Source organism: Phalacrocorax aristotelis, chromosome 16 (genome assembly GCF_949628215.1).
Source record: "Phalacrocorax aristotelis chromosome 16, bGulAri2.1, whole genome shotgun sequence".
Taxonomy (NCBI): Eukaryota; Metazoa; Chordata; class Aves; order Suliformes; family Phalacrocoracidae; genus Phalacrocorax; species Phalacrocorax aristotelis.
This window is the reverse complement of record NC_134291.1, coordinates 1,185,801-1,210,771: the sequence shown is the minus strand read 5'-3', so window position 1 is coordinate 1,210,771 and position 24,971 is coordinate 1,185,801. Positions and strand designations below refer to the sequence as shown.

At 45.0% G+C, this 24,971-nt stretch overlaps 1 protein-coding gene across 1 annotated transcript; it reads left to right on the top strand.

Annotated features, from left to right (window-relative positions):
- Positions 1-2,666: 2,666 nt before the first annotated feature.
- Positions 2,667-22,369, top strand: LOC142065115 (myosin heavy chain, skeletal muscle, adult-like). Its single transcript, XM_075110960.1, has 40 exons — positions 2,667-2,728; positions 2,925-2,972; positions 4,228-4,470; positions 4,558-4,701; positions 5,030-5,186; positions 5,744-5,771; positions 5,869-5,980; positions 6,077-6,169; positions 6,292-6,355; positions 6,448-6,546; positions 6,648-6,751; positions 6,847-6,985; positions 7,948-8,066; positions 8,165-8,314; positions 8,834-9,004; positions 10,427-10,736; positions 10,846-10,916; positions 12,458-12,545; positions 12,640-12,757; positions 13,035-13,158; positions 13,616-13,752; positions 13,843-14,098; positions 15,483-15,725; positions 15,836-16,012; positions 16,098-16,243; positions 16,331-16,421; positions 16,510-16,899; positions 17,133-17,259; positions 17,346-17,464; positions 17,768-17,964; positions 18,348-18,531; positions 18,618-18,783; positions 18,956-19,080; positions 19,268-19,576; positions 19,677-19,880; positions 20,175-20,300; positions 20,396-20,566; positions 20,653-20,757; positions 20,896-20,991; positions 22,080-22,369. Exons 3-40 carry the CDS (start codon positions 4,264-4,266, stop codon positions 22,230-22,232), a joined length of 5,820 nt encoding a protein of 1,939 aa, XP_074967061.1. The 5' UTR covers positions 2,667-2,728; positions 2,925-2,972; positions 4,228-4,263; the 3' UTR covers positions 22,233-22,369.
- Positions 22,370-24,971: the final 2,602 nt, after the last annotated feature.

Genomic DNA, 24,971 nt, shown 5'->3' with positions numbered 1-24,971 from the left:
CAGCCTCCCCATGCCCTGAGCATGGTGCCCAGCGGTAGGTTCTGAATTTGGGCTCCAGAAAAGTGGGCACTGCAGTGCTGCAGCTCTCCTTGGAATGGGATTTACAAGCACAGGACAGTGCCTGATGCTGGATATTACATCAGATCCATGCAACATCGATGCACGTGTTATTCACTGAGCTCTTTTAATAACCAAAATGCCAATGACCAGGGGAAGAATGTGTTCAAATCTGACAGGATTTAAAGCAGCTCACATGACAGTGCCCTCTTCCTAAAACTAGATCAGTCTCTCTCCAGGACTACCAGCAAATCCCCCTTCTCCCCCACTCTGTCAGCATTGTACAGGCATGCCTGCCACCCCCAATGCTCTGATAAAGGTATCACTGTGGGTTTTTTAATTGTGCAATGGTGTATGTATGCAAGATATTTGTGATGAAATGGAAGTGCTGGACTGAGAATGTATTGGGGCTAGAGCATCTGGGACTGCATGCTGAGGTGATGTATTTGTGCATACGTCCAATTATTTGTACAGGTATGGCTGAATAGAGGATTTTTCTATCAGTTGTAGGTAGGAAAAAGACTTGTGGGGGCCATTCCTAGATCAGAGTTATCTTCCCTAAGGTTATAGACATGGGAACACCTGGATAAGCTAAGAAGTTGCCAGCAAAGGAAGGGAGCACCTTTTGCTCACTGGCACCGATCTACAGATCAGAAGTCTCAGCAGGTATAATCCCTCATATAGAACAAGCTGGTGCACAGAGTCACAACAATATTTCTTCGAGAATCTCCTACTTATTTGCAATCTGAACTGTGTACAGAGAGGCACACATGCACCTGTGACACACATATGTGTGTGTACGTGCGTGTGCACTCTTCCTGATATCCCTAAAGCCACCTCACATCCCTGTCAGAGGCACCAACTTAAAAAGGCCAGGTAGAACCCAGCCCCTCACAGCTGCGGTGTTTGGCTGACCATCCTGCTGTGCCTGTAACTCTCAGTATTTACTGTTACACATTTTTCACTTCTGCTTTCAGGATCTTACCATCACAACTGCCAAAAAAGTTATTAATAATGACCAACCTGATAGCCTTCTACGATGGCATGACTGGCTGGGTAGACAAAGGGAGAGCAGAGCAGTGGATGTTGTTTACCTGGGCTTCAGCGAGCCTTTTGACACTGTCTCCCATAACATCCTCACAGGCAAGCTAAGGAAGTGTGAGCTGGATGAGAGGACAGTGAGGTGGATTGAGAACTGCCTCAACCACAGAGCTCAGAGGGTCATGATCAACGGGGCAGAGTCTGGTTGGAGGCCTGTCACTAGCGGTGTTCCCCAGGGGTCTGTGCTGGGGCCAGTCCTGTTCAATATATCCATCAATGACCTGGACGAAGGGAAAGAGCGTCCCCTCAGCAAGTTTGCTATGATACCGAGCCAGGAGGGGTGGCTGATACACCAGAAGCTGTGCTGGCATCCAGCGAGAGCTGGGCAGGCTGGAGAGCTGGGCCCAGGGGAGCCTCAGGGAATTCAACAAGAGCCAGTGCAAGGTCCTGCCCCTGGTGAGGAAAAACCCCCCGCACCAGCACAGGCTGGGGGGGACCTGCTGGAGAGCGGCTCTGCTGAGAGGCCCTGGGGGTGCTGGGGGGCAGCGAGGTGACCCTGAGCCAGCACTGGGCCCTTGGGGCCAAGGAGGCCAGTGGTGTCCTGGGGTGCATGGAAAGGAGTGTGGGCAGCAGGGCGAGGGAGGTTCTCCTGTCCCTCTGCTCTGCCCCAGTGAGGCCACATCTGGGGTGCTGCATCCAGTTCTGGGCCCCCCAGTTCAAGAAGGGGAGGGAACTGCTGGAGAGAGTCCAGCGGAGATCTACAGGGATGATGAAGGGACTGGAGCATCTCCCTTGTGAGGAAAGGCTGAGAGACCTGGGCTTGTTCAGCCAGGAGAAGAGAAGGCTGAGGGGGATCTCATCAATACCTATAAATATCTGAAGGGTGGGTGTCAGGAGGATGGGCCGGACTCTTTTCAGTGGTGCCCAACAACAGGCCAAGGGGCCACGGGCACAAGCTGGAACATGGGAAGTTCCACCTGAACATGAGGACAAACCCCTTCCCTGTGCGGGTGCCAGAGCAGGGGCACAGGCTGCCCAGAGAGGCTGTGGGGTCCCTTCCCTGGAGACATTCACCCCCCGCCTGGACGCGGCCCTGTGCCCCTGCTCTGGGTGTGCCTGCTCCAGCAGGGGTGGGACGGGATGAGCTCCAGAGGGCCCTTCCAAGCTCCACCATTCTGTGATTCTGTGATTCTGTGAATGCTAACTTATCTTTTAACATCCTGTTTTATCTATTGTACAGCTGGGGTATTTGCGGTGCAGGCATACCAAGCAATCCACTCTGGGTCATACAGTGAGTCGGTGGGAAAGCCAGCAATAGAATCCATAAGTCCTGTATCCAAGTTCTCCAAGTGCCTTGACTAGTCCAGATTCCCTCCTTAACACCCTTGTCAGATTGTTTATAGGAGATGTATTCATATAGTCAGTAAGACATCAAAATTTTCTAATTATATCTAGTCATGTCAAATGACAATTATGCCCTTAGTTCAGTTTGCCAGACAATGCTTTACCAAAGAAGGTTTGCCAAAAATGTTTTGACCGAAGAAAGAGTAGGCATCTGTAGCATCTGCAGACTAGATCGTATAAAATGTCCCTGTGACCAGTCTGCCCTGGCTCCACGGAAAGCTTCAAGGTAAGTGTATGGGGTCCGCAGGCTTGCAGGAAGGGGATGTTACATGCCACAACATTCCTGCTGCCTCCCGAGCTCACTTCCAGGAGGTGACTGAATTTCTCAGCTCAGGCTTTAAATCTGCTTTCAAGGCACCTGCACATTTTCACTCTGGATTTCTGTGCAGCATAAGTAGGGAGTTGCCATTTCTGTTTTACAGCACTGAGCAGCTTCCAGCCTGCAAGCCCCCTGTCTGGAATCACAAGAGGTAAGAATATTATTTATTAACTCTTGGAGGGCAGAGAAGGATCCTTTTGGGTGGGATTTCTGGAAGGGTCACTGCTCCACCCTATGTTTTCAAACCTAGTGTGATTACAGTAGAAGGTGGTGGGGTGCCCAAGGTTTTCAGGTGGCTGCGTTTGAAGTCTCTTGCCACTGATGGCAGACTAGAAAATCCCTACAGGGAAATTCTTCACTTCTGCTTAACTGACCTACCAGGATCAAGGTGTACTGGCTTCCTATCTTTGCTGTGGCAGTAGCAGAACCCGAGAGGACCACAGCAGGAAAAAGTGCAAAATTCTGCATTCTACCTAAGAATGCATGAATTAATAAATCATCTGAGAACAGAGACCTTCTAACCACCTTAGTAAAATGCCAGAGCTCTCAGATACACGTTTTCTTACTCCAGACAAAAAAAAAAAATTACCTAAGGAATAAAGAGGGAATAAATTTTACTAATGTAGCTAGAGAATTTTCTTATGCAGTGGGATAAATTTAGCTACCTACATGTTTAATAAAGCATCTGAAGAAATATTCTTTTTTTTTTAAAGTTTTGAGAACTCACCTGTTCCTAAATTTTTTTTTGGGAAGTATTTATTTGGGATCTTAATATAGGCTTGGAAATTCCAATTTCAATGTTCAAATTGTATTTCACCCAAGTCAGAACTTTGGGGCTGAAATTATTTAGATACTGTACTGAAGAATGACAAATGCATACAACAAATTAAATTATGGCAGACTATTAAAAGGTCACATAGCCTGCCCTTTCCTTTCAGTTGTCAACTTCATTAGCAAAATTAATTTCGCACTGTCTTTCTGTTACCATTATATTTGATAGGTAAGTGTCTCACAGGTTCAGCATTTTCCAAGACTGCAGGCTGCCTAAACTACAGTTTTTCAGAAATAGTACTTCACTGTTCATCCTTTTAACAAAACCTCCTGACTGCATTTCTATTCCTGATAGTGATGTCTTAGTGAAACCTATTCAGCAAATTCACTCTTATCTTACAGACACAGTATTCTTAAAAGAACCAGACCCACAGTTCTGAAAGGTGATTAAAAGTTGCTCCCCTAAATGTTTGAAGACCTGGACTACATCAATGAAAATTAAGTCTCTAGTTAGCTCATTATAGATGTTCCAAATACTCAGAATATGAAGAGAAACTAAGGCAGAGGATATAAATTTTTTCCAATCTCACAGAATACATGGAAATAATCAGTGCCATATTGTTCCCTCCCATTAGAGTCCTCTGCTGACATACCTTCGGTAAAGCACAGCCATGGCATCTGCAGACTCTGAGATGGCTGTTTTTGGGGAGGCGGCTCCTTACCTCCGAAAGTCAGAAAAGGAGAGAATTGCGGCCCAGAACAAGCCTTTCGATGCCAAGACTTCAGTCTTTGTGGCTCATCCTAAAGAATCCTTTGTGAAAGGGACAATCCAGAGCAGGGAATCAGGGAAGATCACTGTCAAGACCGAAGGTGGAGAGGTGAGTAAAATTCAAGCTTCAAATCAGCATTTGATGCCCACTCTGAGCTTTTAGCTGACATATATAGATCTTTCATTTCCTTGGCAGACCCTGACTGTGAAGGATGATCAGGTGTTTCCCATGAACCCTCCCAAATATGATAAAATTGAGGACATGGCCATGATGACCCACCTCCATGAACCCGCTGTGCTGTACAACCTCAAAGAGCGTTATGCAGCCTGGATGATCTACGTAAGTAGCAACAGAAGGAGATGAGTCCTGCTTTTGAGGAGTTGAAGACACCTTCCAATGTCTCTCAAGAGCTACCTGACTTTTTCTTTTTCTATTTATTTCTTTCCTGCACATGTTTTCCTCTTGCTGTCTACATCCTCTCCTTCTTCTTCCTTCCCGATTTCACCTTTCCTTGTCATATGGTACATCTCACCCATTCTCTGATAGGTCATTCTTCCACTTTATTTTCCTTCACTACCCTGGTCTCCCCAGAACATCATTCACCTCTTCCTTATCTGCAGTTCTCCTCAGATCTCCAAAATCATCATTCTGTCCCCCTTCCCTACAGACCTACTCGGGTCTCTTCTGTGTCACTGTCAACCCCTACAAGTGGCTGCCGGTGTACAACCCGGAGGTGGTGTTGGCCTACCGAGGCAAGAAGCGCCAGGAGGCCCCTCCACACATCTTCTCCATCTCTGACAACGCCTACCAGTTCATGCTGACTGGTGAGTTTCTTGACCTGCCTCACAGCAATCTAAACCAAAAAAGGCCCACTGATCTCAGTGGAGCTTGTGACAAGCCAGCTAAAAACATCACAGAGATGCGTGAAAGAACTTGATTGAGTTATGCAGAAATAAATTTCAAGTGAAACTGACCCAGAAGCGTGCATGGACTTGGCATGGTCTATTACTTGCACTTTATTCTACACTCTCCCACTGCAGAAATAGTATTTGCCATAGTTTGTTACTTTTTTTCACTGATAGGAAAGAAAAATTATTATTACATATAATCTACTATTTTGAACACAGGTAGGCAGTTTCATTAGATTTCTTGATAAGAATTTTGTGAAGGGCAAGTGGCTACACTGCTTGTGTGAGGACCACATGCCTCTGGCAGCTCTATGCATCCATTATACTTACTACTGTTAGGACCTGGAAGGGAACTGTGTATTCTTGGACTTTCTGTAGAAGCCCCAACTTACATTTACAGCTTTACTTCTCATTCAGTTCAGTGTTGCCCAGGTCAACTGCTAACGCTATCTTTCATTCTGCCTCTTTCACAGATCGCGAGAACCAGTCGATCCTGATCACGTACGTACACTCCCTGCTCGGGTCCCTGAGGGGCTGCCGGGTGCCAGGGGACCTCCTGCCTGACCACACGCTCTCTGCTTCTTTCTTTGTTTGGCAGCGGAGAATCCGGTGCAGGGAAGACTGTGAACACAAAGCGTGTCATCCAGTACTTTGCAACAATTGCAGCAAGTGGGGAGAAGAAGAAGGAGGAGCAGTCTGGCAAAATGCAGGTAAATTAACAGAGAGTGTCTTGAATCAATGCTTTCCTCTGTTCCTGGCATAATTTCTGGAAGTGATAACAAGCAATAATTATTGTCATCCTGCAGGGAACGCTTGAGGATCAAATCATCAGCGCTAACCCACTGCTGGAGGCCTTTGGAAACGCCAAGACCGTGAGGAATGACAACTCCTCACGCTTTGTAAGTTGTTGCTTTGGACAAAATCCCTTCTTGTTATAACAGTAGTGATGGGCTTGTGATATTCTTACATAAGGATTGTCAATGAAATGCATTTAGGTTGAAATACATCTTCTCCTTAACAGGGCAAATTCATCAGAATCCACTTTGGAGCTACAGGCAAACTGGCTTCTGCTGACATTGAAACTTGTAAGAGGCTCCCCTGGCCTGACCCCGGTCCTTGCCAACTTCCCAGCCCCATCTGCCTTCCTGTGCCTAACTCTTTCTACCTTCCTTGCCAGATCTGCTGGAGAAGTCCAGAGTCACTTTCCAGCTCAAGGCAGAAAGAAGCTACCACATATTTTATCAGGTCACGTCCAACAAGAAGCCAGAGCTAATTGGTAAGAAGCATGACTGAGCTTTTTGGAGGAAGATCACTGAGCAACATTTACCTACATTATAAAAACAATGAAATTTAACCCATGAGCACATTTGTTTTCAGAAATGCTGCTCATCACCACCAACCCATATGACTACCCTTTTGTGAGTCAAGGTGAGATCACTGTTCCCAGCATTGATGACAAGGAGGAGCTGATGGCTACAGATGTAAGTGCCTTACAAAAGAGGTCAACAGGCACAGGTTATATATTACATCATGTATACAACATGCAAATATTTGACTTTGCCTGATCTATTAACAGAGTGCCATTGACATCCTGGGCTTCACGGCTGATGAAAAGACTGCCATCTACAAGCTGACAGGGGCTGTCATGCACTACGGGAACCTGAAGTTCAAGCAGAAACCAAGAGAGGAGCAGGCAGAGCCCGATGGCACAGAAGGTATTATCAAACTCAATAACTAACCCTTCTGTGAGCCACTATGGATGTGGAAGACAGCAAAAGTTGTTCTGTGTTGGACTTTAAGATCCCAAGGAAAACAGTGAGCCAGAAAAAAACCTGTCCCTTGTCCTCTTCTCGGTACATCAAGTTCCCCGATCTGAGGCTGTTTGTACCTTATGCTATGAACAATAAATAGTTTAAACTGTCCTTTATACACTTCCAGGAAGTCACTAGCAATGGATGTCCTACCTGTAACATTATTAGTCAAATCGTTGTTGGAATAAGGCCTGCAATGTGAAACAGCCAAGTGGTTCAGCTCTGCAAGGATGGGGGACCATGGTCCCATTCACTCTCACCTTTGAGATGCTCAGGGAACTCTGTGTGAGAGGTGTATTTGATTACTCTCCTTTGTTGGTGCAGGACCTATAAATCATGTCTCCAGCTCTCTGAGCAATGGCTCCTCTTACTAAGGGACTAGGCAGAAGGTAGGAAGTACCATAGGTAAAAGGATGAATCCGAGTGAGTTTTACTGAACATCAGAAACCAAAGCTCAGAAAAGGTTGTAGATTCTGGAGCTGAAAAAGAACAGAGAGCTCCTCTCTGTGTTCCACCCTAAACATTGGGCGGTTTTGATCACCCAAATAAAGATTAGTGCCTGACCTGTCACTGCAGCTCCTGAGCTACGGGTGTACTGCAAGCTGCAGCTTTCAATTTTGTGCAAGGAGATTTTTGAAAATTTCATTACTTTCTACATGCTTCAGTGAAGATTTTAAAACACAGATTCTTTTTAGCAAAGCTCAATCTGCATAATGATGTCTTTGATGTTACCAGGATTCTCTCTATGAGAGCCTGCTAAAAGATTTTAAAGAACAGAAATCTGAACCCCGCAGCCTTTAGAGAATGCTCCACGATTCAAAGTCTATGTGACAGTAAATTCTGCCTTTTTTCCTCTGTGTTTTTAGTTGCTGACAAGGCTGCTTACCTGATGGGTCTGAATTCAGCTGACATGCTCAAGGCACTGTGCTACCCCCGAGTCAAGGTTGGGAATGAATATGTGACCAAAGGTCAAACTGCACAGCAGGTAAGAAACATAGTAACCTAGAACCATATTTTGAATTAAGATCCTTTTGATTCTCCTCTGCTCCGTATGGTAACTCCAGACACCTGTTTTTATTATAGGTGCACAATGCAGTGGGTGCTCTGGCAAAGGCTGTCTATGAGAGGATGTTCTTGTGGATGGTTGTTCGCATCAACCAGCAGCTGGATACTAAACAACCCAGACAGTACTTCATTGGTGTCCTGGACATTGCTGGCTTTGAGATCTTTGATGTAAGTAACAAAGATTTGGTAAGAACTATTTGGAAGTGAGAACTGGATGTTAATGTCACTCTGAGACATATGTTAAAAGAAGATGTAAATCACATAATTGTTTGCAGCTATTTGTCTTTTTTTTGCCATGAAGTAAAAAGGACTTGTCTTCCTTCAAGATGTGCAAACTCAAAAGTACAGAATGGTCCAGTCAGAAAAGTTCCTTGGTTTAAATGATCAAGGACAAGACAGTATAAAAACATGTATATCACCATAGGCCTAAGCTTGGGTTTCTTTCCCTGTAATTTGCTCTCCGACTATACAGGAAATATATTTTACCTTCATATTTTTATCAATCAAAAAAAATTCCTTGCGGCAAATGATTTGATGCATTTCTCCATTTTGTTATGTAGACATAAAGCAGAATGAAGAAATGCACAGACTTGAAGTCAAGATAACTGCATTCCTTAATTTAAAGGATGAGGTTTTGCAATTATTGTAGCATCTTGCAAATATGGGTCTTGCTTATTTTATTTCCAGTTTAACAGCTTTGAGCAGCTGTGCATCAACTTCACCAATGAGAAACTGCAACAGTTCTTCAACCACCACATGTTCGTGCTGGAGCAGGAGGAGTACAAGAAGGAAGGAATTGAGTGGACATTCATTGACTTTGGGATGGACCTGGCTGCCTGCATTGAGCTCATTGAGAAGGTATCCTTCCTGTTCAGGTGCATTACATGCGTGGAAATTCTGTAATTACATGGTCTTATTTTAAAAAGGGATCTTCTATGTTCATGTCCAAGTATTCAGCTTTTGTTATTCAAAATTCCTTGCCCTGCAGTTTATTTTTTCTGTCAGGTGAACCATGAAGAAGGTTTCACACAGCTTTGTGGCAGCAAACCTGTACTGATCTAGTTTCAATTACCAAAAAATTGTTAAACTCCCAATAAGAGTGTTCTTCCAAAACAGCTAAAGTCAGTTTCCAGGTGTGCATGTCCTCCTCAACTTTCAACTCTAGCAGACTTGTGCTTGTACAGCAGAATAACTGTATCTTTGTAAAATTAACATAGAAGATGGACCTACATAACCGTCAGCACACAATTGCACTTACATGTGCATCGTTTGACCGACAATGAGAAGACAGTCACAGTGCACATGAGATGAAAAGTTCAGTGGCTGGCAGGATTGATAAGTAGTTAGAATCACAGGATCACAGAACTGAGGTTTGAAGGCAGCTCTGGAGATCACTTAGTCAAACACCCTTGTTCAAGGCAAGGTCAGCTAGAGCAGGTTGCTCAGGACCATATCCAGTTGGATTTTGAATATTTCCAAGGGTGGAGGCTCCACAGATACTCTGGGGAACCTGTTCCAACTTTTCATACTAAAGAAGCTTTTTTCTTCTGTTTAAATGGAATTTTGCATATTTCAATTCATGCCTGTTCCATCTTGTCCTGTCACTGGACACTGCTGAGAATACTGTAGCCCTGTCTTCTCTGTCCCCTCCCATAAGGTATTTATACACGTTGATAAGATCCCCCCCAGAGCCTTCTCTTTTCCAGGCTGAACAATCCCCTCTCTCTCAGCTTCTCCTTGTATGTCAGATGTTACACTCATTTTAAATATCTTCGTGGCTTGTCTCTGCGCTCACTGTACTATGTCCACATTTCTGTTGTACTGGGGAGCCAAGAACTGCACACAGCACTCCAGCTGTTTCTCAGCAGAGCTGAGTAGAGGAGAAGGATCACCTCCCTTGAGCTGCTGGCAACTCTTTTAATGCAGCCCAGGATGCATTGGTTGCCTTTGCCACAAGGTTGCATTGTTGGCTCATGTTCAATTTGTCTAAGATATCTGTGTGTGTTTTGAGTCCCTCTGGATAAGAAGGTAGTGCTCTGATTTTATAAAACATCTTCTCGACACAAACTAAATGAATTTCCATTAATCTTTGTGATTAATTTAGTATTAAAAAATGTAAATATCAATATGTTTAATCTCACATTCTAGCAGAAAATGTAATTGTATAGTAATCTTTGCTGATGTGTATCTCAGTCTGTGTTCCACCGCTCTGCCTAGGTAAAGGTTATTATTGTCCTGAAAATTAAATTACAATCTGTCTCCCTTGTGAATTTTTTCCAGCCCATGGGCATCTTCTCCATCCTGGAAGAGGAGTGCATGTTCCCCAAGGCAACTGACACCTCTTTCAAGAACAAGCTCTATGACCAGCATCTCGGCAAGTCTGGCAACTTCCAGAAGCCCAAGCCTACAAAAGGGAAGGTTGAGGCCCACTTCTCCCTGATACACTACGCTGGTACAGTAGATTACAACATCACTGGCTGGCTTGAGAAGAACAAGGACCCTCTGAATGAAACTGTCATCGGGTTGTACCAGAAATCATCACTGAAAACATTGGCCTTACTCTTTGCCAACTATGGTGGAGCAGAAGCAGGTTGGTTCTATGAATCCCATGTTTTCACTGATGTACAGCTTACAAACAGGAATCATAAAAGGCAAAAGTAAAAATCTAAAATTTGTTTTATTTATTTGCAATTTTGCAGAGGCTAGTGCTGGCAAGAAAGGTGGCAAGAAGAAGGGTTCTTCCTTCCAGACTGTCTCAGCTCTTTTCCGGGTACAGTAGAGAGTTCACTATTTCTGCCTAAGATCAGTAAACCCATCATTTAAAACAGCTAGTCTTTTTTTTTTTTTTTTTGGCTTAGTTTTGTTACAAGACCCTGAAGTTCTTGGACCATATTTTCCACTGTAATGTATTTATGCTCCATTCCACCAAATGTACAACTTTTCTTTTTGTCCACTTGTCTCAAGATAAAATTTCCAGACAGAGGAATGTCTTACAGAAAACTTCTAAAATATTCCTAACATATACAAGATTTCCTTCAGATGCCCACCTCTGGCTTTAGGACCTTTCATTGCCCTTTAGCAACATTGTTCCCACTGGTCTGGAGGATGACCTGTTTGCTCTGTTTATTTCTTCGGTTTTTCTCCATGATTCAGGGATAAATCTCTTACAGTTGAAATACCATCACTCCTTAGATTATGGATTTTTAAGATGTCAGACACTTGGATTTTCTTTGTCATAACCAAGACTTGCTGCCTGGCTGCTCCATACACTTCTGTCAGGTAGAATACGTAGTGTCTCCTGAGGTTATTCATTACCATATTCATCCTTGTTTTAGGACTCCCTTCTTGATATAGTCTAATTACTTCTACATATGTGCTGTCATATGATTCTTGATCACCTGACAGCCTCTAGCCAGTGCTCTGAAACAGGACATGGGTGTGTATGTATATGCCCCAAGAAAAATAATCATAGCTCTAGTGCCTTGGCCTTGCAAATGGGAAATCATTGCCAGCATTTATCATTCAAAAATAATGCAATAAGCCTATGTTTAAAGGTCATAAGACTTTAAGAGGTAATGTTATAGGAGAAATATTATTTGCTGCATTTGGGTTGCATTTCTGTTGTGTCTTCAAACTCTCTTCTACTACTCCGCTTGTTTAGACGTGTCAGTGCTTAGTCATCTTAATGTTTTGGCCGTTTATTTTACATACTCTGAGAAGTCCTCTGGAGGCACCTGCTTCCCTCCACTAACTATAGGCAGCAATTATCTATAAATAAGTAGACAGATATTAATTACAAATCAAGGCTGGGATTCATCTCACCTTATTCTTATCTTACTTTACAAGATAAACATGTAATCTAGACATATAAAACTCATCTTGTCATTTTTGTTCCTTTTGCTTTCAGTGGGGAAAACAGGAAGGTTCTATGTAGTGTGCTCCATATGACCTATCTTAAATGCCTACTGTAGTACACTTCAAACTGCCTCACAGAGGTACCAGTTTATCTCTCTGTGTACATCCAAGGGAAGAAGGATAAGATTTCTAATGATTCCACTAGAGTCAGAGCAATGTATTAAAATTTTAAGCTGAAGAGTATGGTATTTCCTGTAGATTAGTCAGAAGAACTTTATACATTAAGTTAATAAAGGCAAAGATCTGTGGAAAATCAGAAAAACTGGTGCAGGGGGTTTCCTTTCAGGATTCTGCAAGCTAATTTTTGTCTGACATCTCATTATCTCATTTCAGAGGACTTGATGCTTATAGAAAATTACATTTGCTAATATAAACTTTTGTTAATGACTCTCCCAGGAGAATTTAAACAAGCTGATGACCAATCTGCGAAGCACCCACCCCCATTTTGTACGTTGCATCATCCCAAATGAAACAAAAACACCTGGTAAGAGACTCACATGTAGAAGGTTTTCAGTATGGTGCAGGTCTTCCATCTGTATTACAGAATACAACATATATTTATGCTCTGAAATTGCTAGGTGCCATGGAGCATGAACTAGTGCTTCACCAGCTGAGGTGTAACGGTGTGCTGGAAGGCATCAGAATTTGCAGGAAAGGATTTCCCAACAGAGTCCTGTATGCAGATTTTAAACAGAGGTGAGACTTCTTCCCCTTACTGGATTGTTTTGTCCATCTTGAGTAGCTTGTGAATTAAATTTCTCCTCTGGTGACTAAAGCCTTCTCTAAAGTTTATGTTTAGCAGCACTGTTATGTTCTCAACAGTTCACAGTTCTTAGGCTTTCTTGCAGAGTACTAACCAATTGGTCTCAACAACAGACATCTTCATATTCATAGAATCATAGAATCATTTAGGTTGGAAAAGACCCTTTAACGTCATCAAGTCCAACGCCAGTCCTTCCATTTTTTCCCCCAGATACAAAGTATTAAATGCCAGTGCTATCCCAGAGGGGCAGTTCATTGACAGCAAGAAGGCTTGTGAGAAACTTCTTGGATCAATTGATATAGACCACACCCAATACAAATTCGGTCACACCAAGGTACAAGATCTGTTTGTTTCAAGTACTATGGGGTTTTGGTTTGCACGGTTTAAGAACAATACTCAGATTATCCAGATAGTATGTAAAATGATCAAATAGTGTATTTAAAATAAATGAACTAAGTAATTATTGACTGAACACTTGAATAAAACTGAAATTCATTACCATAGGATGGTTTAGTTAAGGGTTAATTAAGGGTCCTAATTTAAGACAAAGTTGTCGAATAAAAGAATCAATGGTTAATAAAAACAAAGGCAAAATGTCTGGCTATGATAGTTCCTCAAATGCAGGTAACTGGACACTTGGAGATATAAAAGAGGCTCTGTCACTACATACATTCTTTGTGCTTCTGCTCTTTCTCTTAACTTCCCATATTATCTGACATGGGGGACAGGGTACCGGGCTACACTGAACAACAAGCACATATACTGCACCTATTTTCTTATTCTTACCTAAGGTGTTCTTCAAAGCTGGGCTGATAGGCCTCCTAGAGGAGATGAGGGATGAGAAGCTGGCACAGCTCATCACCCGCACACAGGCCAGGTGCAGGGGCTTCCTGATGAGAGTGGAGTACCAGAGAATGGTGGAGAGGAGGTAGACATTTCTTCAAATTAGGTTCACTATATTTGGCTAATTGTGTCATCATGGTCTAAATATTTAATATTAATTTGACTTACCTTTCAGAGAGTCCATTTTCTGCATCCAGTACAACATTCGTGCATTCATGAATGTGAAGCACTGGCCCTGGATGAAGCTGTTCTTCAAGATCAAGCCCTTGCTGAAGAGTGCAGAATCTGAGAAGGAGATGGCCAACATGAAACAAGAGTTTGAGAAAACCAAGGAAGAGCTTGCAAAGTCTGAGGCAAAGAGGAAAGAGCTGGAGGAGAAAATGGTGAAACTGGTGCAGGAGAAAAATGACCTGCAGCTCCAAGTACAGGCGGTGAGTGCTACGAGTGTGCCTCATCCTAACGGAACTGTGATTATCAGGCTGGTATTTACAACTACATTTTCAAAAGACACATAGAAATCACAATTTAATTCAATTCAAAAGTGATGCTCTTAAAAATATAACTAGCTTCAGTAAGGAGTGTCAGGAAGCTGTAGTCAAGGTATTACATGGGTGAGTCTTCTATGGTGTATGCTGAGGTCTCTATCATTTACACTGTTGAACTGCATCAGAGCAATCAAGAAACTTTACTTTTATTAGTATAATATTTGATCTTCTAGTAGTTTTTGTCTATGTCTCCAAAACTGAGTATGCCTAATCCTTATACACACATGATTAGGAATTCTTAGGACAAGTTAAGAGGACATTTCTTTGATGTCTTTATTCTCCAATTAAACATGAAAACTTTCTTTCAGTGTAAGCAGTCGCTTAGCTGTTACAAACATTACTATGTTGTAATATGGAAATAACTGAGAAAAAGCAGATTTTAATATTCTAACTCACCCTCCTAAATCACTCAGAATCACTACATAACATTATGTGGTATATCTGCAGTGTTGTAATTCTGTGGTTTCTAAATTAAGTCATTCACAGAATAGAAAAGGTACAGTATCCCCAGTGTAATACTTTGCAGCATATGTGACATATAGGAAAATTTACATGCCCAATTTTTAAAGAATTTGACTGCAAAAAGATTACAATATCCACTGACTGCTAAAATTATAATTTTTCTTTCATATTATTTCTGCTAGACTAGAACTTTGGACAAAGTATAAAAAATACCACAGGAAATCTGTTGCAAAAAAAAGCCTAGATACAAAATTTCCAGAAACTTCATTTCTTCTTAGCTGATGAGGGTGTTGCAAAGTAAAGCTATAGCTGCTAGATGCTGAGCATTTTTGGCCCATGGTGACAAAAACCTAAATCAGAAACAGTTGCTCCAAAAAGACAGTAGGGTGGAAAAAGAGATATAGGAATGATGTGAACATATACTGTGGCTTTGGTATATATATCTATTTTGGCATATGGTTATCACTCAAAACTGAATAAATGTGGTAGATACTCCTATGCTTAAACCAAAATTTATGTACTTTGTTCTAATGTTCGATATTATGCAAAAATATTGGATACTATACCTAGCACACATGTAAATACGTGGGCGTTCTTGTGGATCGAACAGAATTATATTTGGTTTTAGCTATCAAAACTGTCTGTTTCAAAACCAACAGTATAAAATAAATTCTAAATTATATTTCATCCAGTTGGAACATAAACCAAATCATTAACTAAAAATTTGCTATTCAGGACTTTAAACTATGAAGGTAAACATCACGGTATTCCCTCAAAAACATCCCTAGAAAAGTAATTTTTCCACCAGGAAGCTGATGCTTTGGCTGATGCTGAGGAAAGATGTGACCAGCTCATCAAAACCAAAATCCAGCTGGAAGCTAAAGTTAAAGAAGTGACTGAAAGAGCTGAGGATGAGGAGGAAATTAATGCTGAGCTGACAGCCAAGAAGAGGAAACTGGAGGATGAATGTTCAGAGCTGAAGAAAGATATTGATGACCTTGAGTTAACGCTGGCCAAGGTTGAGAAGGAAAAACATGCCACCGAAAACAAGGTATAACGCACAACCTGTCCCTCTCACTCCAGAAGAAACCTCTGTTTTGTCATACAGTATAAAGTTTTAAAAAACATTTTTTGTCTTCACTTGCTCCCTTCTTCTCAAAGGTGAAAAACCTGACAGAGGAGATGGCAGCCCTGGACGAGACCATTGTCAAGCTGACAAAAGAGAAGAAAGCCCTCCAAGAGGCCCATCAGCAGACACTGGATGACCTGCAGGCAGAAGAGGACAAAGTCAATACGCTGACCAAAGCTAAGACGAAGCTGGAGCAGCAAGTGGACGATGTAAGCACGCAGGCATAGAGCAAGGACAGGACAGGTATGGAGTGAGACGTGGCTGGCAGAGCACCGATGGTCTTGTTCTGTTTAGCTGGAGGGGTCCCTGGAGCAAGAGAAGAAACTGCGCATGGACCTTGAGAGAGCCAAGAGGAAACTCGAAGGAGACCTGAAGCTGGCCCATGACAGCATAATGGACTTGGAAAATGATAAGCAGCAGCTGGACGAGAAACTGAAGAAGTGAGTGTGTCTGTGGGGCACCTCAGTGCTGGGCTGGGGCGCTTGTCTTTGTCCTTTGAGCTCTAAGACGGTTTGCTTTGCCCAAAGGAAAGACTTTGAAATCAGCCAGATCCAGAGCAAAATTGAGGATGAGCAACTTCTGGGGATCCAGTTACAGAAGAAGATCAAGGAGCTGCAGGCAAGTCTGTGTCCCTTCCCCTCTCTCACCCAGTCTCAGCTCAGGTAGGAGGAGGGCCTGGGTGCAAAGGGTCCCTAATATTCCCCAGGCTCGTATTGAGGAACTGGAGGAGGAAATTGAGGCAGAGCGAACCTCTCGGGCAAAAGCAGAGAAGCATCGGGCTGACCTCTCGAGGGAGCTAGAGGAGATCAGCGAGCGCTTGGAGGAAGCAGGAGGGGCTACGGCAGCTCAGATTGAGATGAACAAGAAGCGTGAGGCAGAATTTCAGAAGATGCGCCGCGACCTCGAAGAGGCCACGCTGCAGCATGAAGCGACGGCTGCTGCCCTGCGGAAGAAGCATGCGGACAGCACCGCTGAGCTTGGGGAGCAGATCGACAACCTGCAACGGGTGAAGCAGAAGCTGGAGAAGGAGAAGAGTGAGCTGAAGATGGAGATTGATGACTTGGCCAGCAACATGGAGTCTGTCTCCAAAGCCAAGGTATACAAATACTTTTATTAGTAATATGAAGATAATGTAATACTTTTGGTTTTTAAAATCTTATTCAACTATCATCAGGTTATAACATAAGTGTTTTCTCCAAATCTAATGTATAGAACTGTGGGCTCATAGTCCCGAGATACGTGAACCGCGTCTTCTGGACATATTTTCGTACTCTAACTAAGGCAGAATCAAGGTGTTAACTATTTTTTCTACATGTGATTGACACCTAGGCAAACCTGGAAAAAATGTGCCGTACTCTGGAAGACCAGCTAAGTGAATTTAAAACAAAGGAGGAGCAGAATCAGCGCATGATCAGTGACCTCAGTGCTCAAAGAGCTCGTCTGCAGACAGAATCTGGTATGGCACTCTAGTCTGGATATGGTAGAAACCCCTTAATTACTCTCCTAGCTGTTCAAATATTTTCTTAATTACAAATTTTCCAGGTGAATATGCACGCCAGGTGGAGGAAAAAGATGCTTTAATTTCTCAGCTGTCTAGAGGGAAGCAGGCTTTCACCCAGCAGATTGAAGAATTGAAGCGTCAACTAGAGGAAGAGATAAAGGTGAGGATATCGCAAGTTACATATGAAATAAATATTTTACATCATATTGGTTTTGATGCAGCATTCAAGAGTTCAAAATGTAATCTAATTAAAAGTTCAAGACATCCCATTAGGTCATGCAATCGAGGCCCTATCAGTGCAGGACTCCCAGGTTTTTGCATTGTATCAGACCTTGGCTTTTAATTCTTTTTCATGCAGTCAGTTAATCACTGTTTCTCTGAGATATATTCCAGTGTCTATGTGTCAGTAAGAGAAAATTTCCCAGACTACATTACCTACTTACTGCAATCTTTTTACCACCAGGCCAAGAACGCCCTGGCCCACGCCTTGCAGTCTGCTCGCCATGACTGTGACTTGCTCCGGGAACAGTATGAGGAGGAGCAGGAAGCCAAGGGGGAGCTGCAGCGCGCCCTGTCCAAGGCCAACAGCGAAGTGGCCCAGTGGAGAACCAAATACGAGACAGACGCTATTCAGCGCACAGAGGAGCTGGAGGAGGCCAAGTACGTGGGAATATGGGGAAGGCTGGCAGAAATCAATAAGGGATATCTGAAGAGACCACTGAGATACTGAGATGTGAAAGCCTAGTAGTGGGTTGGGGAGGAGTTATATGAAACAGGAATATGTACTATTAGGGGTGTGGTTTTTGAAAAACGCAAAGAAATTGCATGTCAAAACATGCAGGAGAAAGGCCATGTGTGGTGTGGGCAGTCAGATATCTAGGCCCTGGGGAAAGAAAAAGGGAAGAAAAATGACTGGCTGAGAGAGGTTCTGCACCATGTGCATGGGGACCAATTACTACCAAGGGCCTCAGCACTGTGCTGAAAATGAACAAACTATGTCCATTTCAGTCCTCACGTTATGAGCTGTTCTAACCACCTCCCAGGAAGAAGCTGGCACAGCGCCTGCAGGATGCAGAGGAACACGTTGAAGCTGTGAATGCCAAATGTGCCTCCCTGGAAAAGACAAAGCAGAGGCTGCAGAATGAAGTGGAGGACTTGATGATTGATGTGGAGCGATCGAACGCTGCCTGCGCAGCTCTGGATAAGAAGCAGAAGAACTTTGACAAGGTCTGTTGGGCTCCAGATGTGGGGTTCCTGGGCAGAGCATCCCCTCCTGATTGCCACATCCATACCGAGGTCCTCTTTCTCTTCAGATCCTGGCAGAATGGAAGCAGAAGTATGAGGAAACGCAGGCTGAGCTGGAAGCCTCCCAGAAGGAGTCTCGCTCTCTCAGCACGGAGCTCTTTAAGATGAAGAATGCCTATGAGGAGTCCTTGGACCACCTGGAAACGCTGAAGCGTGAGAACAAGAACTTGCAGCGTAAGTCCCTGGCCCTCTGCTGCTGGCAGGGCTTTCCCACGATCCACCACTACCCACTGCTCCACAGGGGCCTGTGCCTCCAGCTCTGCACAGATGCCTGTCACCGTGGTGTGGCAGGACCCTTCCCATTCTGCTCTGGGCCTGACCGTGCCGTGGGTCTTTGTTTGCACAGAGGAGATTTCCGACCTCACGGAGCAGATTGCGGAGGGAGGAAAAGCGATTCATGAGCTGGAGAAAATCAAGAAGCAGATTGAGCAGGAGAAGTCTGAAATTCAGGCTGCCTTGGAGGAAGCTGAGGTACATGCCCGTAATCACTGGTGTCTGCACTAAAAATATGAGCAATGTGGAAATATGGCTAGAAGCCACCTGGTCACCCTCTGTTCTGGCTGGGGATTTCCTCAGGTTTCCTGAAATATTTTGTAATTACCTAGAAAACAAGCAGTAGCTGTATCGATGTTACAAGTGTTTGTGTCCACTTGCGCAGGCCTCCCTAGAACACGAAGAGGGGAAGATCCTGCGCCTCCAGCTTGAGCTCAACCAGGTGAAGTCTGAGATTGACAGGAAGATAGCAGAGAAAGATGAGGAGATTGACCAGCTGAAGAGAAACCACCTCAGAATTGTGGAGTCCTTGCAGAGCAGCCTGGATGCTGAGATCAGGAGCAGGAATGAGGCCTTGCGGCTGAAGAAGAAGATGGAGGGAGACCTGAATGAAATGGAGATCCAGCTGAGCCACGCCAACCGCGTGGCTGCAGAGGCACAAAAGAACCTGAGAAACACACAGGCGGTGCTCAAGGTCCGTTCAGCAAAGCTACAGGCAGGCAAAGGACATCCCTGACATGTTTGGCAGCCAAGCTCACGCTTTTGCCTTGCACTTTCTCTTGTCTCTTTTACAGGATACCCAGATACACTTGGATGATGCTCTCCGGACACAGGAGGACCTGAAGGAGCAGGTGGCCATGGTGGAGCGCAGGGCAAACCTGTTGCAGGCTGAAATTGAGGAGCTACGGGCAGCCCTGGAGCAGACGGAGCGGTCAAGGAAAGTGGCTGAGCAGGAGCTCCTGGATGCCACTGAACGTGTGCAGCTCCTCCATACCCAGGTAAGGGTGTGGAGCCAAACGTAGTTTGGTTGACACATAACAAACACGGAGGGCTGCTATCTAGCAGAGGATATGGCAGGACAGTGGTCTAGGGTGGCTTCTCTACTGCTATCCACAAGGGAAGGCGAGCTCGGAGCCCATCAGCTGAGCCCACCACTCATATTTTGTGAACAACCTTTTTAAAAAGAATTCCAGATTTTGAATGGCCAGCTTGAAGAGTAAAGATTTGGCTGAGGCTGTGGGTTTGGTATTGCAGCCCTCAGAATACAAGTCTTGCAATCTCTCTTTGCGCAGAACACCAGCTTGATCAACACCAAGAAGAAGCTGGAAACAGACATTGCCCAAATTCAGGGTGAAATGGAGGATACGATCCAGGAAGCCCGCAATGCTGAAGAGAAGGCCAAGAAGGCCATCACAGATGTGAGTCGGGGGCTCCTTTCATCGCTGGTGGTGGATGTATTCTCCCCCAAACCGTCTCCAGCCCCAAAATGGCTTTGACCCTTTGCTCTCCTCAGGCAGCCATGATGGCCGAAGAGCTGAAGAAGGAGCAGGACACCAGCGCCCACCTGGAGAGGATGAAGAAGAACCTGGACCAGACGGTGAAGGACCTGCAGCACCGCCTGGATGAAGCTGAGCAGTTGGCGCTGAAAGGAGGCAAGAAGCAAATCCAGAAGCTGGAGGCCAGAGTGCGTAGGGCTGGTATTCGTGCACGTGCAAGCCTGTCACGTGAGCAGCCAGCGGGGAAGCTCCAAAGATGGGCCTCTCATTGCAGGTGCGGGAGCTGGAAGGGGAGGTTGATGCTGAGCAGAAGCGCAGCGCTGAGGCTGTGAAGGGTGTGCGCAAGTACGAGAGGAGGGTGAAGGAGCTGACCTACCAGGTAAGGCAGGAGGCCTCCTTGGGCTGAATACCCTCTCGTGGGAAGTAAAAATGTTTGTACTTGATTGCCAAGAGGAACTGCTAACTCACATGGTGGGGAAACCTGCTCCTTCTGTTTCCTGTTTGCCAACGGCTTTAGTCTGAGGAAGACCGCAAGAATATTCTGAGGCTGCAGGATCTGGTGGACAAGCTGCAGATGAAGGTGAAATCCTACAAGAGGCAGTCTGAAGAAGCTGTAAGTATCACTTTGAGGCCTTGGCAAGAAACATTTTCCACATGGGTAGCAAGGTCACTGAGCAGATTAATATAAGAAACTTGGATATGGCCACTGGCCAATTATGGAGGCCTTCAGGTTCTTTGAAGTGCTTATAAATTAGCCTAGCCTGTGATAATTCAATCAATAAGCTAATAAGAAGGCTTACGAGGACAAGGGCACATAACATTTTTTTTTGCATTTGAACATCAATGTAGTCTGTAAGAAGGATTTCTTATTAATAATACTGATAGTACAATATAATAAGTTTTAAAAATCACATATTTTCAGAATTTTAAAATTAATAAAATTAATGTTTCATAAAGATGTCTGTGACCCTTGTAACTTAGAGAAGCTTGGTAGTAATGTGGTAGTAAGTGTCCTGGCAAAACTCCAGAATTCTGTGCCTAGGAACACAGAAAATATTCCATAAGAATTCCTGATTCAGCATACACTCATCTACTGCAGGGAATTCAAAATTCTGAATACAGCCAGGGCAATTTGAACACCTAGACAAGGTGTTAGAAGTACACTCCCAAGCCATATTGTACAGTGAATTTAGAATTCTGCAAGCATCCTGTGCCTTTTTCTGGGCATGCTGTAATCAGGGATGAAATGAGGGAAGGCCTGCAGCCCCTGAATTTATGAATGTGTGAGCATGGCTTCTTTGCTGCTTCAGACAGCCCAGAAAGGACAAGGGCTATGGTCTCAGATAAAGGGATTTGTGAGAGGGAAACTGAGGAGAACTCATGGACTCACTGTCTCTTAAAGAAATTCCTAACGCCATTCAAGGTCTGCAGAGGTAGCTAAACATTAATACCAGAGCTAACAAAATTTCCAGCTGCCCAGTTTGTTTCCTTGCCAAATTCCAGAGCATAATTGTGTTCAAACCCTGTTATATGCTCTGCCTACAATGAATCTTCTGAAAAGAGGAGGAAGAGGTCTGATGAGGCTTATGTGCAGGAAGTGGTGGGTGGAGATGGAGTTTAGTACCTTCCCCCAGGGAAGGCGCGGGAGGAGTGAAACCCGTGCCCTGGGCTCCTCACCACCGACTCCCTCTCCCCTCACAGGAGGAGCTGTCCAATGTCAACCTCTCCAAGTTCCGCAAGATCCAGCACGAGCTGGAGGAAGCCGAGGAGCGGGCTGACATTGCAGAGTCGCAGGTCAACAAGCTCCGAGCAAGGAGCCGGGAGTTTCATAGGAAGATAGAAGAGGAAGAGTGAGGATGCCATGAGGCAACAAAGTGACCTGAGGGGTGCACAAAATGTGAACCTCTTGGTCACTTTCTTATGTTATTAGTCTTTGTACCCGTGCCAATGTCTAGAGAATAAAGACCGTAGATTCCTCTGCATATACACTATGAACAGTGCCTTCTTTGTTTGTTTTCTGATCAAGCTTAGGATATTGCATTGCAACACTTTTTTTTTTTTTTTTACTTTTCCTGGCTGGGGGAAGGGAGGAGATAATGTAAACTCTGGATTGGGGACCCACAAACTTAGAAGCTGGCCATTCCTGTGGAAACTGATAGTCCAGCCTGTGCTCCCTTCCATCTCTGGCAGCTCCTTGCCCTGCTCCTGCTGTCACATCCTCTTAGTGCTGCTCCCATTGTTTTTCAGCACGGCTTACATCCCATGAGAGGGTGATACCTTTCCTTTTTCCCTTCCCTGCTTTGGTATGTGACCCTGGCAGGCACAAACCCTAAACATCAGCCTCTGAGAAAGTCATCAGACGACACAGTACACTGCACGGTGAAGGACAGACAGTTCCTTGGCAGAGGCGACCCGTACCTCCGTTTTGGCCTTCTACAGGCTAACTGGACAATATATTATTGGGAAGAAGGGAGAGGGGTGAGGGAAGAAGGGAAGGGGGAAATTGCCAAACACTTCTTCCTCCATTCTGACACTGGTCTGAACAGCAGAGGCACAATGGGGCACGTACAATTGCGAAGTCTCATGTGCTCTATCAGCCACCTCAGCCGGATTATTCCAACGCATTAAGCCTTGCCTCTAGTTTGGGTGAAAGGCACATGGGCAGTGCCAAGGTATGCTAAAGACAAGCCCACAGATGCCTGCCTAAGCTGATGTTTTCATAGAACTGACAGCTCTCAGCTTCCGAGTAGATTCTGTCCCTTATTTTCAGGGAGACGACGCAGCCTTGGAGGATTTTCTCAGACACCTCAAAGACTGCAGGGCTGTGTATACAGTGAATCAAACGCAGGTTAGTGGCAACTGAAGGCTATTAAGTTAATTTGGAAATCCTTTCAGCAATATTGACTGACACAATTGCACCCACTGTTGCAGCACTGCTTGCCTGAAGCATTCACTGCCGGTCACCCCCACTGACCCCAGACTGCAGGATCCGGTGAAGCAGACCAATGTGGAGTGAATGAGCAGCAGCTGAAGAGAGAGGTGCAGCTGGCACTAAAAGGAAACAAAAGCAGGCTCAGGAGCAGAGGCCAAGGTATGTGTTGAGGTTGAAGGCTTGTGACAGTCCACAGCTTTCCACCTCTGTCTACTCTACAAGCCCTAGTATTCAAAAGCAGAGGTGGGTTGTCCATGGAGCACTGAGCCTAGCAGGACCACAAGCATGGGAGTGGGGCTGGTGTTGTGGGCTGAAGTGACGCAGGCTGTGCAGAAAATGGTTGTGCCCAAGCATGAGGCAGGTAGCCCCTGAATGCTTTCTACCTTGATTTGCTGCCAACGTTTCAAGGGAGAGCTTGCCAGTGGAGCTTTGATGGGTGACGACACCTACTGGGAGGTTGCAACCAACAGCTCCATGGCTGTCCTATGACAGCCTATAAGCCTATGACAGCAATAACCAAAGGGCTCTCAGCTTACCTGGCTCCCAAGTGCAGTCTCAACAGCACACTAGCTCTCACAAGGAGGTCCAGCCCACTTCCAGTGTCACTAGCGAGCACTGGCGAGCAGCATCTCTGTCAGTGCTGTCTGAAGAGAGCAACGGGAGATGGTTCTTTAGGAGCAGACCTCAGTTTTCAGTTACAAGGACCCTAAGAAAGCCACCCAACGCCTTGCAGAGATGCCAGAGTAGTGCTCCCTCCTCATGACGCCGCACAACTTTTCCCCATGTCTCCCTGGCAGGCTCCCAACCTTGTTCATGCCTCCTCATCCCCTGCACTCTTTCTTCTTGCCTGACGGCATGCATTGATCTGCCACCACAGCCAGGGTCTCCTGTGGTGAGCCTTGCTTGCCTAAAAGCACCAATGAGCTGAGTAGTCCTCCTGGGTGGTTCAAGAATTTCTAGCCACACCTGTATGCTTCTCCAAAGCTTCAGGTGGGGCTGGGTAGAGTCTAGATGACACACAACAGCCATGAGTATCCCTGTTAACTGTAATGGCTTGTACAAGCATGAGCTCCTGAGACTCTCTGCAACCCTGCTTTACAGACCCTGCGCCATCCTTTGCCTCACATTGCCTCTAGTGTGGAAGCTTGAGGAGGTGTCATCAGAATGAAGGCATGCAGACCGCAAGGCCAGGCATAGGGAAGAGAGAAGGGGGCAGGTGTGAAGAGCAGCAAGCAGCCTGATGGCTCCTGGACACACTGGTAAGTGTGACAACACCTGGAGCTAGTTTCTTTGATGACTTGTACAAAAGAACTCCCACAAAGGGCATTGGTGGGAAAGGTCAGGCAAGTTGCTGAAGAAGCAGCTTCTGCATTATGGCTACAGCTGTGTCTGTTCTGACCTACTGCAGCCTTCTTTACACTCTGGTTTGCAAAGCCAGCTGTTTCTTCCTCTAGCCTCCTGCGTGTTTCACTAGCAGGCAGTTACATGCCCTCCGATATCTCTCTAACTGTCACGGATATGGTTGAAAACAAAGCAGGCAGCACACGCCCTGAGCTCAGGGACAGGCGAACACCCTCAGGCAGGACTTGCCGTAAGCATGGCTGAGCAGTGCTGATGGAACTGAGGCTTGGCCTTGCATCCCCAGCAAATTCACAGCTCCC

Excerpts from the sequence above, each read along its gene's own strand:
- LOC142065115 (XM_075110960.1), top strand. The coding sequence starts at position 4,264 with ATGGCATCTGCAGACTCTGAGATGGCTGTTTTTGGGGAGGCGGCTCCT. Across the intron at positions 16,422-16,509 it reads AGAAGATCAAGGAGCTGCAG|GCTCGTATTGAGGAACTGGA; the intron begins GCAAGTCTGTGT and ends AATATTCCCCAG. Across the intron at positions 18,532-18,617 it reads AGCAGAAGAACTTTGACAAG|ATCCTGGCAGAATGGAAGCA; the intron begins GTCTGTTGGGCT and ends CTTTCTCTTCAG.